This window comes from Excalfactoria chinensis, chromosome 2 (genome assembly GCF_039878825.1).
Source record: "Excalfactoria chinensis isolate bCotChi1 chromosome 2, bCotChi1.hap2, whole genome shotgun sequence".
NCBI lineage: Eukaryota > Metazoa > Chordata > Aves > Galliformes > Phasianidae > Excalfactoria > Excalfactoria chinensis.
Window position 1 is genome coordinate 99570850 of NC_092826.1, and position 16100 is coordinate 99586949.

Here is a 16100-nt window from a genome sequence, read left to right on the forward strand (position 1 = left end):
CCCGTCGCTAATAGTGAGCACCTGATTCAGGAAGCCTACTCAGAGCACAGCTTCCATCCTGCTGGCTCATCCTACATATACCTTTCAGGTAGCTGTGAGCATTACTGGGGAGGCTGGGAGAGGCTCAGTGGAAAGAAAACTGAGGTCAGTGTTCACCAGGAAGGAGCTTGGCCTGAGCCAAGCACTGCCCTGTGCACACACATGCACAGGATGTGGGGCAGAAAGCCTCACAGTGACTAGAAGCACCTCTGAGTTTTGTGCAGAAAAAGGACTTCTTGCTGTCTCCATTTAGAGAGGTGCTGGGCAGCTGCTGGGTGCGGCCTATTATTCCACACATGAATGGGCTCATGTCCTCCCCCACATCAGGGTGTGTGCCCAGGGCAGGGTGAAGCATGCGGGCTGCTGCCATCTTGGTGCTGTTCCTCAGCACCCTCTGGGTTCCTTTCTTATCTTGCTGTCACCAGGAGCCTCTTATGGGTTGCTTTTTGCTTGCTGACCTTCACTTTTGCCAGTCCAGCACAAGGCAGCCTTTGCCCTTGTCTGTAAAGCAAGGTCTCAGGTCTGTCTAAAGGACCTGCTTGATTGTACTGACTAGAAGGGTCACAGAGTGGAGCCAAGGAAAACAAGCTACTGTGCCGCACTGTATTGCTTCCAAATTAGTCTAGGCTCTTGACTGATGATTAGCTCAGCAGATCATGGTGTGTATGCAACTAGTGAGTGAGGTTGATATGTCATGCCAGCTTGCAAGTGATGTGTCATTGAGTTCAGTGACATCTGTGAGACTTTCCTGCCCGATAGTTGCAATTCGTCTTGGTCTTCCTTTTGAAAACGGGTAATAGATGGGCTAACCCATTCCATTCCTTGGGGCAGTGGGCTACTATATATATATATATATATATATATATATATATATATATATATATATATATATATATATATATTTAGTGAGTTGTAATGAATAGCAAGAATTTAAACTCTTTTTGTAGCAAGGAAGAAATTTTCTTAGCGCAGTAATGCGTTCCAGAGCTATTCTCATTGTCTGCATTATTGCCGTTCCATGCCTGAAGTTGTCAGCATCAGCAAAGTGCTAGTGGTGGCATTCCCCACAATGAACTGTGGAGGATACCTGTGTGCTTGAGCATTTAAGAGTGCTGGTTTTTTACTTTCAGTCTGTTGTATCATAAGGGATGTTAGGTGGAGGTGAGCTTCTACTTAGGTTTCTAATACAGAGTGATCATGACAACAGCACTGCTACATTTTACCACTTCTTCTCATGGTTGCCCTTAGGTATTTTTAAGTTTTGTCCGCTATTTGTAGCCACAGTTGAATGCTGTGTGTTGGTTTCACCACCAACAGCCTAAGAAAGATGAAAGTCTGCTGAGTGGTTGTCGTGTAGCAAAGAAGAGCCACCAGGAATATTTTCCAGTGCAGGTTTTTCAACTCGTACTTTGGCAGCTACTACATTGCTGATTTTTTGCCTTTACACTTTTTTTTATGTCAAAATCTGAATGTTGCTTTGAGGCTTCCCTTCCTCTTTCAGACCCGATTAATAACGTGTAGATCTGCAAGCAGCTACTGTGGCATCTTTCTTTGCCTTCTGCTCCGTAATCAAATGCTACCATTCTTTGTGTGGTTTCTAAATTATGGCAGACCTTCCCTACATAATCTCTCTCTTTGCTTTCTTTTTGCTTTGCCAGATGTTTATACCATTAATGAAAATGGGTATTTTTGGAACAAAGAACGTTATTCATTTTAAAAGATACCTGTTAAAAGATGCTTCAAATGTATTAACTCATACTGGAAAAAAAAATAAAAATCTTTTTAAAGATTTATTTAAAAACAACAACAGCAAAAACAAAAAACCCACCACATTTTCAATGTTAATTAAAAAAAAGAAAGAATTGCCATCCTGAATTATGGTGATTAAGTCATTCAAAAATACCTATATATACCTATGCGTAGACAATCTGGATACCTGAAAGAAAAAGCTAGATTTATAGCACAATGTAATGCATTGGCTTCACATCTTTGTGCACATTGAGTGTGTTTTGTGTCCTTTTTTTCTTAATGGCAGAAGGTGATGCCTTTCATGAGATGAAACTTAACAGCAGCTGCTGTTGTTAATAGATTGCTAAATGTCTGAGCGAACAAAGCCTACGCAGATGAGCTGAGGAATAAAAAATATGGTAATAACCACCTTCTCTTTGAATAAACAAAGATACTTTTTAAATGCACTTTGAGATAGCAAGTTGTTTCTCCTCTGCCCTCCATTGTGTCCAATCGTTTCTTGATGCAGGTGGAAAGCAAGCAACAGAGTGTAGTACTTGTGGTGAGTCGAGGCTGCTGTTACATCTGAGCAGTGATTTCTAATTGCGGCACATAAACCATACGTGTCCGCCTGCCAGATCTCACATCTAGGACAGCTTCTGTCATAGTATTCAGAAAATCTGAAATCAAAGGTGAAGTTATCATCAAAGACTGGCTGACTTAAATGCTTATGCATCTTCTGAGCCTTTTGAAGTTCCTGCTTCTGTCAGTTTATTTTGGTCAGTTGGTAGGGAACACATTACAGAGCTTCTTGGTCCACAGTGGACTGTGTGTGGAACGATCCAGTAGACTCGGTGTGATAAGTGATGTGAAGTCCACACCACTTACAAATATCTCCAGGTAACTGCCAGTTCTTAAAGAGCATCTTCAGGTACTTCTTAAATTTTTCCCCCATGAAGAAATAGATGACTGGATTGAGGCAACAGTGAAAAAGGCCAAGGGTTTCAGTTATTTGAAATGCGTAGTCCAGGTTCTTACTTATTTGACAGTTTCCAATGACTCCAGTAGCTTCCAGCAGTTGTAATAAAATTACGATATTGTAAGGGGTCCAGAAGAAGAAAAACACAACCATGACAGCAAAGATCATCCTCACGGCCTTGTTCTTTTTCTCATTTCTACAGTGAAGTAAAGTTTTAATAATCATGGAGTAACAAAATGCCATAACTATAGAAGGGAGTAGGAGCCCAAGAATGTTGATTTCCAAAGTGTAAAAGAGTTTCCACGTCATGTAGTTGCTTGGATATCTCAGCTTGCAAGTAGTATAATTTTGCTCAACAGAAGATTCTCTAAATACAAGTTCTGGAACTGAGGCTAAAAGAGCTACCAGCCATACAATAAGACTGGCAATCAGGCCATAGAAGGCAGTTCTTGCTTTCATGGAAAACACTGCACGAACGATTGCCAGGTATCTGTCTATGCTCATAAGCATAATAAAAAATATCCCGCTGTAGAACCCAACCAGATAGATCCAGGAAATAATTTTACACAAGGCAGTTCCAAAAACCCATTGGTCTATCATAAAATAAGACCAGAACGGCAGGGATAAAACAAAGAGCAAATCTGAGATGGCGAGGTTTAACAGGTACACATCAGTCATGCTCTTCAGTCTCTTGTATTTAAAGAGGACCACAATGACCAAAGTGTTTCCTATTAGCCCAACCAGGAATACCAGGGTATACAGAACAGGGAGGAAAGAGGCTGCAAACCTCTTGACGGTTTCCTTACTGCAAGGTTGTGGAGCATCATTATAATTATCATAAAAGTCATAAGAGGTTGAGGTGTCATCTTCAAGGGGCTCCGTACTTGAAGGACTCATGTTTTTTTCCCCAGTTCCTGAGAATGAAAGAATATAAAAAGGTCAGTCAATCTCTGCACGTGGCTGCTCTGAATCGTGTCGGGAAGTCCGCAACGCTCGATGACTAGCTTGCAGTTCTAATGCATTTCTCATTACAGATTTTCAAACAGTATTTAAGTATCATGGGATTCTTATGCAATGCTTGCAAAAGTACTGTCCTTAGCATGCGTGTCCTTCCAAAACTGCAGGTCAGATGTGTCAAGAACACTGAATGCCATTGAAGCTGCAAAGAAGAAAGCAAACAGGAATGAAAAATACAGACCAGAGATATCAAATCAGAGAGAGAGAAATTCTGTGTGGAGTAAAAAGCGAAGCCGCTGTTAATAGCAGTTTGAGATTTTACCCATCTTTCCAGTCAGACAGACATCACTGAAAGCAGACAGAAATAAAATACTTCTGACCCTCCTAATGAAATGATGCTTACTGAAAGGTGACATCAGTTCTCAGTAAGTGCGCTCTGCAGTAGCAAAGTTGAATAACAGGAATTTGTCATTTTCATGTGTAAATTCTTTCCTAATAGAGATTTAAGTGACGTTACTTCGAGGTTGACTAGATCACATAGTGGGCACAGTGCAAATATGTTGTGGATGTGTGTCATCACATCACAGCAAGCTTCATTTCTTAGCCTCACACGCCAGAATTTTTGCAAGTCGGAATTATGTCTTTCCTCTTTGTTTTGTGAATGGGAATCAGAGGAAAAGTGAGTATCATCTATTTGACTTCACACTGTATACTGTTGCTGATAAGCAGCAAACACTGACTGCCATTAACCTGACCCCTTCCATGCATAGTTGCTGTTGTGACACCTTTCCAGTCTAGAGCTCCGTTCTGTTATACACAAAGGATATAATCTGAATTACAAATCACGGCTACAAAACTGTTTGGCAACGCTAGTCTAGAGATGCAGTAACAACAGCTAAACACATCTGAATCTAACATACCTTCAGAATAGCTATTCTACTTCGCTATTTTAAACCCAAAACATATGCTCACATAATGCACATACACATAACTCCAATTATGCGGGATTGCTGAAAATTGCTTTTAAAATTACTAAGCAGCAACACAAGGTAAAGGTATTACAGTCATATACATTATAAGCAGGTACGACAGACGACTGCTTCTGCCACTATGTCTTGTAAATATTACCTTTTCTCCCCTCTTTCTTTTCAAATGATGCAAAGAAGCTCCTCAGTTCTGGTGGAGCAGAATTGCTTGTTTCTGGCCAGGTATCTCTGCCAGTGAAGTGCTGCCTACGCTGTGATACCCAGCAGCTGCAAAAAGCAGATGTCAATAGGTAGCTGCGTCTGTCGGCGGAAACTCTGTATTTCCTTGCAGATAGTATCACAAGTGCTTCTCTCCTCGATGCTCACAAGAGATGGTCCTTTGAATGCAGAACAGAAATAAAACGCATCTTATAGCGTGTAAGGCATTACAAAGTTTCCAGTGAGAATTAACTGACGCCACATCATCTTACTCAATAATTATTAAAAGCAGGTGCCGGTGAGGAGCTCTTGTTCAGCAGAACTTTTGTTCTTTTTTACGGGTTGTAAAATGTACCCCAAACTTAGAAGAAGTAACGAAAGGATCATTTGTACTGAGCAGAGAGGAGGAAGGCACTCAGTAAGGCACTCAGTGGTTGTGTGGGAGGTGTTTCTAGTCCCGCTCTGTAGGATAACCGGTTTTCTAAGTCATACCATGTAGTTGTAGAAGAGCTGTCTAGACTTAGTAGACTTAGTGTAAGGAAATCTCTCTATTCACTGTGCTTTGCTTTTCCTAATGCCTGCTCATCTTGTTATGGAAAGAAACAAAGGCATGCCAATTCACGCCTTTTTGCTTGATGTCTCCCACAGCAGGTTTTATATATAGCGAAGCTACGGCTGATCACACAAATGCTGATAATGGTCAAAATATCAAACGAGAAGTAGGGTGTGTGTGGTGTAAGGGCAGGTGGAGCTGAGGTTTCCTATGGTTCTTATCGTGGCAGGAAGCCCAGCTATTTCTACTAATTTCTCTATAAATCCCCCAGCTCTATTTTGGGGAAGCCTGGGAAGGAGAAGAATGCTCAGGGCACGTGCTGGCGAAAGTAGGATGGCTCTGAATCCCTCTGGCAGAGCAGCTGTGCCGGCAGCCTGCAAATGCTGCTCTCCAATGTGTTCTATTAAAGGCCAACCAAGCAAAAGTAAAAGCGGTTTCTCAACAGGGAAGGCTGCCTGCTTGATGGCAAGAGAAGCTGGAGAGTCGCAGTGAGAAGCAGAAACAAGACAGCTGCAGAAGTTGTCTGGGAAAGGAGAAAGACTCATAGATCCTAAAAGAGCTGATGTCTTCTATGACAAACCGTATTGTTCCGGATGCAGCTTTATGTTGGGTTATTGTATTTGCTGCCACCCTGTCTGCTTATGACGCTGTTACTCTGTCCAGTAACTTATATTTTGGGTGAACTGTTTCTTCCATACAAGAACTTTTTTATTGTTCTCCAGAAGAAAACACTCATAGAGAAAGTAGCTGCTCAGTCATCTTTCATAAGCAGTGTCTGTGGAGTTTTGCATTTATCACTGAGAGATCACTGGTGCAGGGCACTGCTCTGCAGGTCATACATGTCTTCTCTTCTGTGTGCTAACAGTCCTTTGAAGATGTGGCTATCAGATGAGTGGGCAGCACTGTGGCACCAGTTTCATCAGCTCTATTCTCAGAAGGTAGAGGCTGTTCCTCTTGCTCCCTGAAAGGGCCTCTTCTTTCATGTGTTGTTTCCCATGGTAACGGTGACATAAGGCCTCAGTTATTCAGTGACTTTAGCATCTGTTTTTATGGAAAAAATAATAAAAAAAGGCAAACATCTCCTTACTCTGTAGGCATTGCCTTTCATTAGTATTGGCTGCAGTGCTTTTGCCTCAATAAACCACTGAGCACCTGCATATCTACCAGGGGAACTCTGAGGTCCTGACTAATGTGTCAGGGTGCCTTTTTTCTTCTCTTCCTCAGAGAACCTGGCAGACACTGACCTGGCAGGGGGTGTCAGGAGACCATGAGGTTAGCAGGAAAGGAAGAAGGGATCTCCATGACGCTTAGAGGATGCTGCTGTAGAACTAACAGGTTGGCAGGGGGAAAGAAATTAAAAAGAGGTCTTACCTCTTTGCTAGATGGTATGAGGTCTATGGTGCCAGCCAAAGAAATCATAGCAGCACAGAGAAGGGGTCCAAACCTTGATCAGTCTGACTGAGAGGAACCAACCCTTTAACATGAGCGTGCATTAAAGACAACAGAGCGGAACTTAATAAAAACTAAAAGCAGAACAACACGAGCCAAGAAAACCTTGCTTCTTGCCAAGGGATTTCAGCTCCACCCCTGTTTATGGAAAGCCTCATCTTTAACCTGCCGTCTTGCAGGCTGCGTGCAGGTCTCACCAAAGGAAGGACTGGAGATAGATGCTTATCTGTTCCAAGAGCTAGATGCTGTCACTGAGAGGTGCTTACCTTTGCCAGTGATTCAGCATTGGCCACAGACAGGAAATTCAGACGTCTGCACTAGAGAAACTCCTGTACAGGAGAACCTTAGGAGAGAGGCAGGTGACAGTGACTAGAGATAAACTGAAGTTAAACCACTCTTTTGATCCAAACTACCAGAGCAACTGCCACACAGGCAGCGAGAGGCCTTTTTTGGCGGCCAAATGTCTCCCTCACAAAGCCCATTCTCCCCATCAGGTCCTAGGCCACTCTCTGCAAGTTGAAGTGAATTGGAGTCATGGTTTGCTTATCTGTAGTGCCAAGCCTTTCTCATTAGCAGAGGGCTTGTGTCGCCTGTTCACTGTGTAGGTATCTGCCTGCTGATTTTCAGCATAGTCCAACCTTAATGCACCAGAAGCAATCCGATAAGAGAACTAGAAGTGGAAAGTGTTTTCCTAGTTTTAGAGATAGGTACCATCAACACTTTTTTTCCCAGGTAGTTCATTCATATTTACCTTGAACACTCTGAACGCAAGAATTCTTTGTAGCTAAGACAGCTGCTTGTGCTGGCATGCAAAAGATTTAGGTCTTATAGAATCATAGAATGGTTTGGGTTGGAAGGGACCTTTAAGATCGCTTGGTTCTAACCCCTTTGCTGTAGACAAGGACACCTCCCACTAGGCCAGGTTGCTCAACAAGTTTAAGTTCCATTTCCCTACATCTTTCCTTCCTTTTGGTGATCTGGTCCTTTGCATTTTGCTGTTTGTATCCACTGTTTTTTATCCTCAGCCAAATTTGTCCTCTTTTCCTGTCCTGTGCAAGCATAGCTGCTATATTCAGAACTCCTCATTTAAAAAAAAAAAAAAAAAAAAGAAAAAAAAAAAGAAAAAAGAGAACTGAAACTTTAAACCTTAAGCACGACAAAACAGTCATTGTGAATTTTTCTTCACATGAAAATCACTGATGCAAAAAAACATGAGTTGTTTTCTCATTAAAAGTGAAATGATGCTACAAGGAGCTTTCTTCGTCGCTTTTAGCCATCTAGCAAATGTTCCTAAGCTCGTCCTACAAGAAGATGACAAATTTACCCCGTTCCCAAGTCTGAAGAGCAGTTGATACCTGAGATGATTTTTCCGTAAGATTCCCAGCCGTCAGCTAACCATCAGCATGAGGTGCTGGTTAAAAGGTGGTGTCCCAAGGGAAGAAAAGGCCGAGGCAACAGGGAACAGCAGAGGTGTCTTCAGGCCAGTTTGTTTAGTGTTGATTGTAGTGAGTTTATATACAAAAAAAAAAAAATGATGGTATTCTGGAATAAAGGCTTTGTTCTCTGTTTGCTTTGGAGTAACGCTTCCAAGTCTCAAATACTGTAGTTGTTGTTGATCTTCAAAAGCTTGCCAAAAGACTACCCTAAACACGGACACAACTGGTACCCTGACACAGAATGGCATTGGTAACATAAATTAAGTTGGTTAGGAAAAAAAAGAGAAGTATTTATGGAGTATCAAGGCTAAGAACCAAAACTTTGTTTTGCCAGTTACTACAACAGTCACCTTTCTGTGTTGGTAAGATCCAGGCACTGTGGTATCACAAGGGGGAAGCTGCTTCACTGGCAAGCTGTACCAACAAATTATGCAATACTCATTTTGCTTTTCATAGAAGTGAAAACCACTCAGACTGCAGAAAGAAAAGTGATGGGAGCAAAAAAATGGTCTGGATGGCTGTTATCAGTTTTCGCTTGAGTTTATCTTAAGTCTTCGTGATTTAACGAGATATTCTGGTGTGCTTTGTGGTTAATTTAACATCCACAAGCTTCGATTTGCTTGGTGACAACATGCACATTAAAAAGCTGGGAGAAATTGATGTTTCTTCCTGCATCAAGGTTTCGTAACTGTTTTTATTCTTACTTCTCTCAAATATGTTTTTCCTGCTTTGTACTTGTTCATCAGTGACTCTAGTTGCTAGACTGTGGTGTCCTGCTAGATCACTAATGATTTTGAAGTAGATGGAGTTTCATAGTGCCACCCTGAGGTGGATATGAAAAGACTGCACTGCCACTTGAGACGGGCAAAAGAAATGATGAAGCAAGCTCGGGGCAGAGGGTCCTACAGGGCAAGCAACAGTGATTACAAGGATAACAAGAGATTATGGTGACCCTGGAGAATGCCTTTGGACTTGTGGCTAACCAGGGATGTCCTGACAGACTGGAGGCTGGCAAATATGACACCCATGTTCAAAAAGGGACAGAAAGACGATCCTGATAGCTACAGACCTATCAGTGCTCCCTCAGTGCCCAGGAAAGTTATGGAATGGATGATGTTGGGAGCCATGATGGACCAGTTAAAGGTCAACCAGAGGATCAGGCCCAGTCAGCATGGGTTTATGAATGGTAGATCGTAGATCCTGTTTGACAAACCTGATTTCATTCTATAACAAGGTGACATGGTTAGCGGATGAAGGTAAGACTGTCAATGTGGTCTACTTGGACTTCAGTAAGGCATTTGACACTGTCCCCCACAACATCCTCATGGAAAAGCTGGCTGCCCATGGTTTGGATGGGGGTACGCTCTGCTGGGTGAAACACTGGCTGGATGGCCAGGCCCAGAGAGTTGTGGTCAATGGAGTTAAATCCAGATGGCAGCTAGTCACAAGTGGTGTTCCCCAGGGCTCGGTACTGGAGCTGCTTCTATTTAACATCTTTATTAATGATCTTGATGAGGGGATTGAGTGCACCCTCAGTGAGTTTGCAGATGACACCAAACTGGGAGGGGGTGTTGATGTGCCTGAGGGGAGATTTAGACTAGATATTAGGTGGTAAGGATGAAATTTCCAATTCCTTGCAGACTGGTGCTGGCAAAATTAGTCTGGAATAAGCTAAGGGATAAACTCACACTGAATCAGGCATGGCACACGTGACACAACCTCCACTTAGCATGCATAAATAAGCAAATAAATAAAGAGGTATTATAAGTTATCTGTGGTGTTTTTCTTCTTTTCAGTGTTCGATGACAAACACACTTTGTGTTATGCATGACAGCACCAGTAAACTGCTAAGGTTTTACCATATGCTCAGAAACACACTTCTAGTGCTGGGGAATACCCAGTCCCTTCATTGCTGTGCTATCATTGCTCAAGCACACATCTTCTTGGAAAGTGTCAGGAAAGAAGCCAACTCTATCCTGACTCTTGGTTTAACACAGAGACACGATCTACAAAAATACTTCTTCCAACATAACCGTTCCCTTAGATCTCTTTGATGAATTTTTGTTTTGCAAATATATGAATTCGTAGGGGTAAAATATATACTTGTAACAGGAGAAATATTTTAGAAGTGTCATGTACCTCACTGCAAATCTCTGCACTGCCTACAGGACTAACATGACAAAGTTAAAGGAAATTCACCGTGGACAGATGTGGGACCATATTACATCAGCATTACTTACCAATTCCAGCGCTACATCAACTATCAGGTTCTGGTCATCCAGGCATAAGATGTTTTTGGAGAATGAATCACCAGATATCAAGCACAGTTTTTCTTCCTTAACATTTTTCTTGGAAAGGCTGATGGTAAAAAAGTGTATTCCAAGACTCCTTGCTGCTATACCTATATATACCTATATATAGCCTGTGGCTATACCCTGGACACTAGGGCTGTTTGGATGATCCACACCATCAGTCATCAAGAAAGCCACTTTGATACTTCTCTCATGACCTTCAGTTTTGAACAGCTGAGTGGCATTGGAAATTGCATAATAGGAGTAGGTCCCTTGGCCAATGTAGACCAGAGCCCTGATTTTCTGTTTAAAATTCTGCACATTTTTCCATGCTGTAAAAGCATGATCAATGCTGACTGTGCTGCTGAACTGCATGCCTGCCAGTTTGACATTGTACTTCTGAGATTTAACTGGCTTCATCTGGAAAATGTTGTCAGTTAAGCTCAAAACAAAATTCTTCTGTAAATCAAAAAACTGATTTTTGGCACTTTCAGAACTGTCCATGATAAAGACTATATCAATGAGACACAAATCACCTGCAGTGGAACAAGGAAGTTAAATCTATGAGTAATGGGCACACCAGCATTACAGAATCTCCACAACAATCCCAATCTTCAAACCATTTGCCCCCAAATTCCTGTCTTTTGAGTAATGTTCTGAAGAGAATTTCATTGCAAATGCCAATAAATTCTATTAAAGTCAAGTAATTAAATCGAATTTACTTTAATTCATGTCAGTATTATTAAAGACGATCTGCAGACAAACACTTTCAAATTAAGTTCTTCATGGGATTGGTTCAGAATTTAATTGGTTTTGCATACAAATTTTCCACATGCAAATTCAAAATGAAAAAGAGGCACCTTAGTATTTAAAAGAGAAAGGTGTCACTTATAATAATAGGTCAAATTGTCATTCCTAGCCAAGAAAAATGCAGGCTACAACTCAGTATTTTTATTATCAATAATCAAAATAAGTGGCATTTATAAATGCATTCGTATTTATTCTTAAACATGAGAAGATACACAATATGGTTGACTCAGATATTTAAGAAAATGGTTTTACCTTCATCACTTTGCACAACAGAATAAGACTTTTTTCCTTTCTTTTTATATTGTCCATCTGCTCTCTGGTTTGTTGCCACAGCCAGGAATAGAAAGCAAAAGAAAGAAAGTTTTTTCTTCATAATGACATGTATCCCAGATTAGATGACTTTTGCTTCCTGTTAAAAGAAAAAGAATAAAATCTGTGAACACTCCGTGAATAAATACAAATAAATAATTACACATATTTACAGACAGAAAACACATTTGTGTGAAGCACAAATCTGGAGGCAACCTAGTGAAAACAGTTATTAAAAATAATCATGTAGGTGGTTTAAGCATAGCAGGCAGTGCAATTCATGTAGGTGGTTTAAGCATTGCAGGCAGTGCAATCCCAACTGGAGCTCCCATTTATATTAGAATGTGCTTCATTAGAGAAGATTTATGGGTAGAACACAGTGCCCACTTCTCAGTCTTAGAAACATCAGTGCTATCTTTAACTTTCAGTTGAACATACAATAAAGTAGGGTAAAAGAAATTGAAATTAATTCATGTTGCTCTCAAGATATTTTGCTATTAACCTATTTATATTAAAATAGAGATATTGCCGGAAATTAAAAATATAATTAATTTCTAGAAATTCTTAGTTGTTAAGAATAGATAGATCTGAGTGCTTAGTGATACAAATATACTACCTACAGCTGGAGAATCAGCATGTACAACTTCTTACAGATAAACAATGGCTTAGCCGTGAAATTCAGTACATGAGTGTACCATTAATGTACAGTATTATAACAGAATGTGTGCAATATTGGTTGTAAAGATGGTAGAATACTATGACAACATACACTAATAAGGTGAATATTGCAATATTTAAGCCAGCAATTCAATGTATTTCTACAGAAAACTAGAAATTCATTAAAAAATATTTTTAAAAAGCCTTTAATTTACAGTTGTTTGAAATATCACTAACAATGATAACCAATAATATCTCAAATTTAGCTATCCTTCCTAAATTCTATCTCCAACTCCATCAAGCAGTTACATCTGTAGAATCTAACAGTGCAATCCTCTAAAAGTATATTGAAATAACTTTTAAGTCTCCTACCTTCAAAGGTATTCAAAGGGCAAATTGTGGATTGAATGAGCTGTCAGCATAGAAAGCATGTCCAGTAGGTTACACAGCATGGGAAAACAAACTGCAAATAAATAGTTTATCCACTTGTAAATGTCTCTATCTTCCCTCAAGATCTTTTATGGTGCATTATTCCTGCTCAGTTGGCCAAAATTTAAATGGAAACAGTCAGGCATTTTGCCAGTGCTGAGTGGGAGACCAAGCTGCTCTGTTAAAGGGACAGTCAGCCCAGGAGCACAAGCACTTTCCCTTTTACATGGCTGAAATTTCACACTAAAATACTTGCTTCTAAACAGTTCATATCTTTACCTATCACCTTTGTCAGTCACACCTCTTTAGCTTCTCCAAGCAGCAGTGGCTACACCAGAGATGTGACATTAGCATAGCATCCCTTACAGCCTGAGCTTAGGCTTGAAGAGTAATACCTGGGTGCACTGCAATAAAGAGAGATGGTGGGAGGACTGAGGTTGCCACTGAGTGTCTGGGACTAAAGAGGAAGTACAACCCAAAGAAAACTAGCATCAATTTCATTGTTTCACAGATTACTTGCAAGGCACATTTAAATCCAGATACAACGTTCTATTCTTCTTGGAAGAAATTAAAACTGTTATGAGCAGGTGAGGGAAAGAAGTAATAAATTCCAGAGAATTTGAAAATTCAGATTACCTTCAAATTCCGCAATATGAATGTATATAAATACCTAGCAGGCCCAAATGGGAGGCATTACCTTCAGAGCTGCCCTTGTTCATTTTAAATTGGCAAATGAATTTACAGATGGCAAGTTGTAAATCCCTTTGGGTATATCTTTCACGCAATACAGCTTTAACCTCTTTGACAGCATAGGCACTTTATCCCTAGTGTGCCATAGCAGCTCACTGTATCCACTGTAGCTAGTGACCTTTCATACTCCACCTCTCAGAACTCCATTACCAGGGTAGATAACCCTACCAGATTGAAACAGGGGATAATAAGACATTGGTCAATAAGTTTTACATTATCTTTCATGATCGGAGAGAATGTGGATACTGTCTGATATTTGAGTTACAGCAACTCAAATGGCATGGAAGAAATAAGAAGAAACAGATAGGCGATGAAGATGAGAGAGCTTCTGGATGAAGGGAGACAAGAAGGATACAGTTCTTTCACTTGGATAGTCACAACTGATTGTGAACATGATACAGATCTATAAAACCAAGAAAGAAGGTGACTACTGTATGGTACAAGAATATAATGTGTCAGAAGATGTTTTGGTTCTGCTTGATCAGTGGGACTAACCAGATTTGAATGCCTTAAGTTTACATTTTTTCCCCCCAGTATGTTCTTCACACAACAAGAATGACAACATTCACTGGAATACATTGCGGATTTTTTATCCTGTTAGGAAATGCAGCTATTTGAAGTACACACTTCGAACAGTTTTTATAAAAAACTTAAGAAACAGCTTTTCGAATGCCTGAGCTATATTAATTCAGTGACGTTCTTATTCATGCTTTATGCAACATATAGTCGTCAAAAATAAGACTGCTGTATACCAAGCAAATGATCGCTCAGCCGCTGAGTTCAATTAAATTAAATGTGTGTACAACATAACATCAAGAGATATCATTTATGCTGTCTAAATTCTGCCCTCTGGTGTATCTACATGATTATACACCATGATAAGTATGGGCATCGTATTCAGCCTTTAATCAGAACACAATTAGTAAACAAAGCTACTGTAAAACATAAGGGCCATATGTATAAAATAACATAAGCCTACAACATAAGAGTATAACACACATCCCTTTGTAACAGAAAGTGAAAGCTAAAGACTAAGATAGTAAAAGACTGAGACGGTAGGCTTCATGAGAGAGAATATTTCCTGGAATAACTGTTTCCACTCTTCTGTTCCTGTCTGATCCTGATAAACTAAATACTTATTTCGGGTCTCTTGGTCAAACTATAAAGCCTTGATTAATGTAACCCTGTCATAAACAACTCGGATTGGAATGGAGAAAGTGACTTGGAAAGTGGGAAGTTAGAGAGACTAATACCGATTCTGTTTCAGAGAAAGGAGTTCTATTGTTTACATATGAATTCAAAGTCTGACATACCCAGTCCTTGTCAGACCAGTATTCTGGCCAAAATTCTCTTACCTTGGTCTGTACTTGAAGCTACCAGGTCTGTGTATGGATTTCTGTGCCTATACCTTCTCCCTTTTTTCAAACTTTCATGGTCTGGCTCTAAACTATGATCTAGTGACCCATCTGCTGGATGAGGGAAAGGCTGTTGATGTGGTCTACCTAGACTTCACCAAAGCCTTTGACACTGTCTCCCATGGTATTCTCCTGCAGAAGCTGGCAGCCCGTGGCTTGGATGGGTACACTCTCGGCTGGGTAAGGAGCTGGCTGGAGGGCCGGGCCCAGAGAGTGGTGGTAAATGGAGTTAAATCCAGCTGGCGACCGGTCACGAGTGGTGTTCCCCAGGGGTCGGTGCTGGGGCCTGTCCTCTTCAATATCTTTATTGATGACCTGGATGAGGGCATTGAGTGCGCCCTCAGTAAGTTCGCAGATGACACTAAATTGGCAGGGAGCGTGGATCTGCCTGGGGGTAGCGAGGCCCTACAGAGGGATCTAGACAGGCTGGAGAGCTGGGCCGAAGCCAATGGGATGAGGTTTAACAAGACCAAATGCCGGGTCCTGCACTTTGGCCACAACAACCCCAGGCAGCGCTATAGGCTTGGGACGGAGTGGCTGGAGGACTGTGTGGAGGAAATTGACCTGGGGGTACTGATTGATGCTCGGCTGAACATGAGCCGACAGTGTGCCCGGGTGGCCAAGAAGGCCAACGGCATCCTGGCTTGTATCAGGAATGGTGTGGTGAGCAGGACTAAGGAAGTCATCCTGCCCCTGTACTCGGCATTGGTGAGGCCTCACCTCGAGTACTGTGTCCAGTTTTGGGCACCTCAGCACAAGAAAGATATGGAAGTACTGGAGCAGGTCCAGAGAAGGGCAACGAGGCTCGTGAAGGACTTGGAGAATCAGCCCTACGAGGAGAGGCTAAGGAAGCTGGGGCTGTTTAGTCTGGGGAAAAGGAGGCTGAGGGGAGACCTTATCTCCCTCTTCCAGTTCCTGAAAGGTTCTTACAGTGAGAGTGGGGCAGGTCTCTTCTCACTAGTGACATGTGACAGGATGAGGGGAAATGGCCTCAAGTTGCGCCAGGGCAAGTTCAGGTTGGATATTAGAAAGAACTTCTTTACAGAAAGGGTGGTTAGGTACTGGAATGGGCTCCCCAAGGAGGTGGTTGAATCGCCATCCCTGGATGTGTTTA

The 16100-nt window shown here is 41.3% G+C and overlaps 2 protein-coding genes across 3 annotated transcripts; both read right to left on the reverse strand.

Annotated features, from left to right (window-relative positions):
* Positions 1-1823: 1823 nt before the first annotated feature.
* Positions 1824-6940, reverse strand: CCR4 (C-C motif chemokine receptor 4). Of its 2 annotated transcripts, XM_072329305.1 has the most exons (3): positions 6812-6940; positions 4832-5066; positions 1824-3660 (listed from the first exon to the last, which is right to left on the reverse strand). In XM_072329305.1, exon 3 carries the CDS (start codon positions 3641-3643, stop codon positions 2567-2569), a length of 1077 nt encoding a protein of 358 aa, XP_072185406.1. In that variant the 5' UTR covers positions 3644-3660; positions 4832-5066; positions 6812-6940; the 3' UTR covers positions 1824-2566. The 2 variants fall into 2 exon arrangements, with proteins under 2 accessions (XP_072185406.1, XP_072185405.1); XM_072329304.1 differs by lacking the exon at positions 6812-6940 and having other exon boundaries at positions 1929-3905; positions 4832-5374.
* A 481-nt stretch (positions 6941-7421) lies between these two features.
* Positions 7422-11799, reverse strand: COL28A1 (collagen type XXVIII alpha 1 chain). The gene is given in 3 exon segments (XM_072328118.1): positions 7422-7559; positions 10566-11152; positions 11679-11799. Coding segments are annotated over 3 exon segments (846 nt in total).
* Positions 11800-16100: the final 4301 nt, after the last annotated feature.

What these genes read in the sequence shown, in the direction of transcription:
- CCR4 (XM_072329305.1), bottom strand. Translation starts at nt 3,643, where the DNA reads ATGAGTCCTTCAAGTACGGAGCCCCTTGAAGATGACACCTCAACCTCT.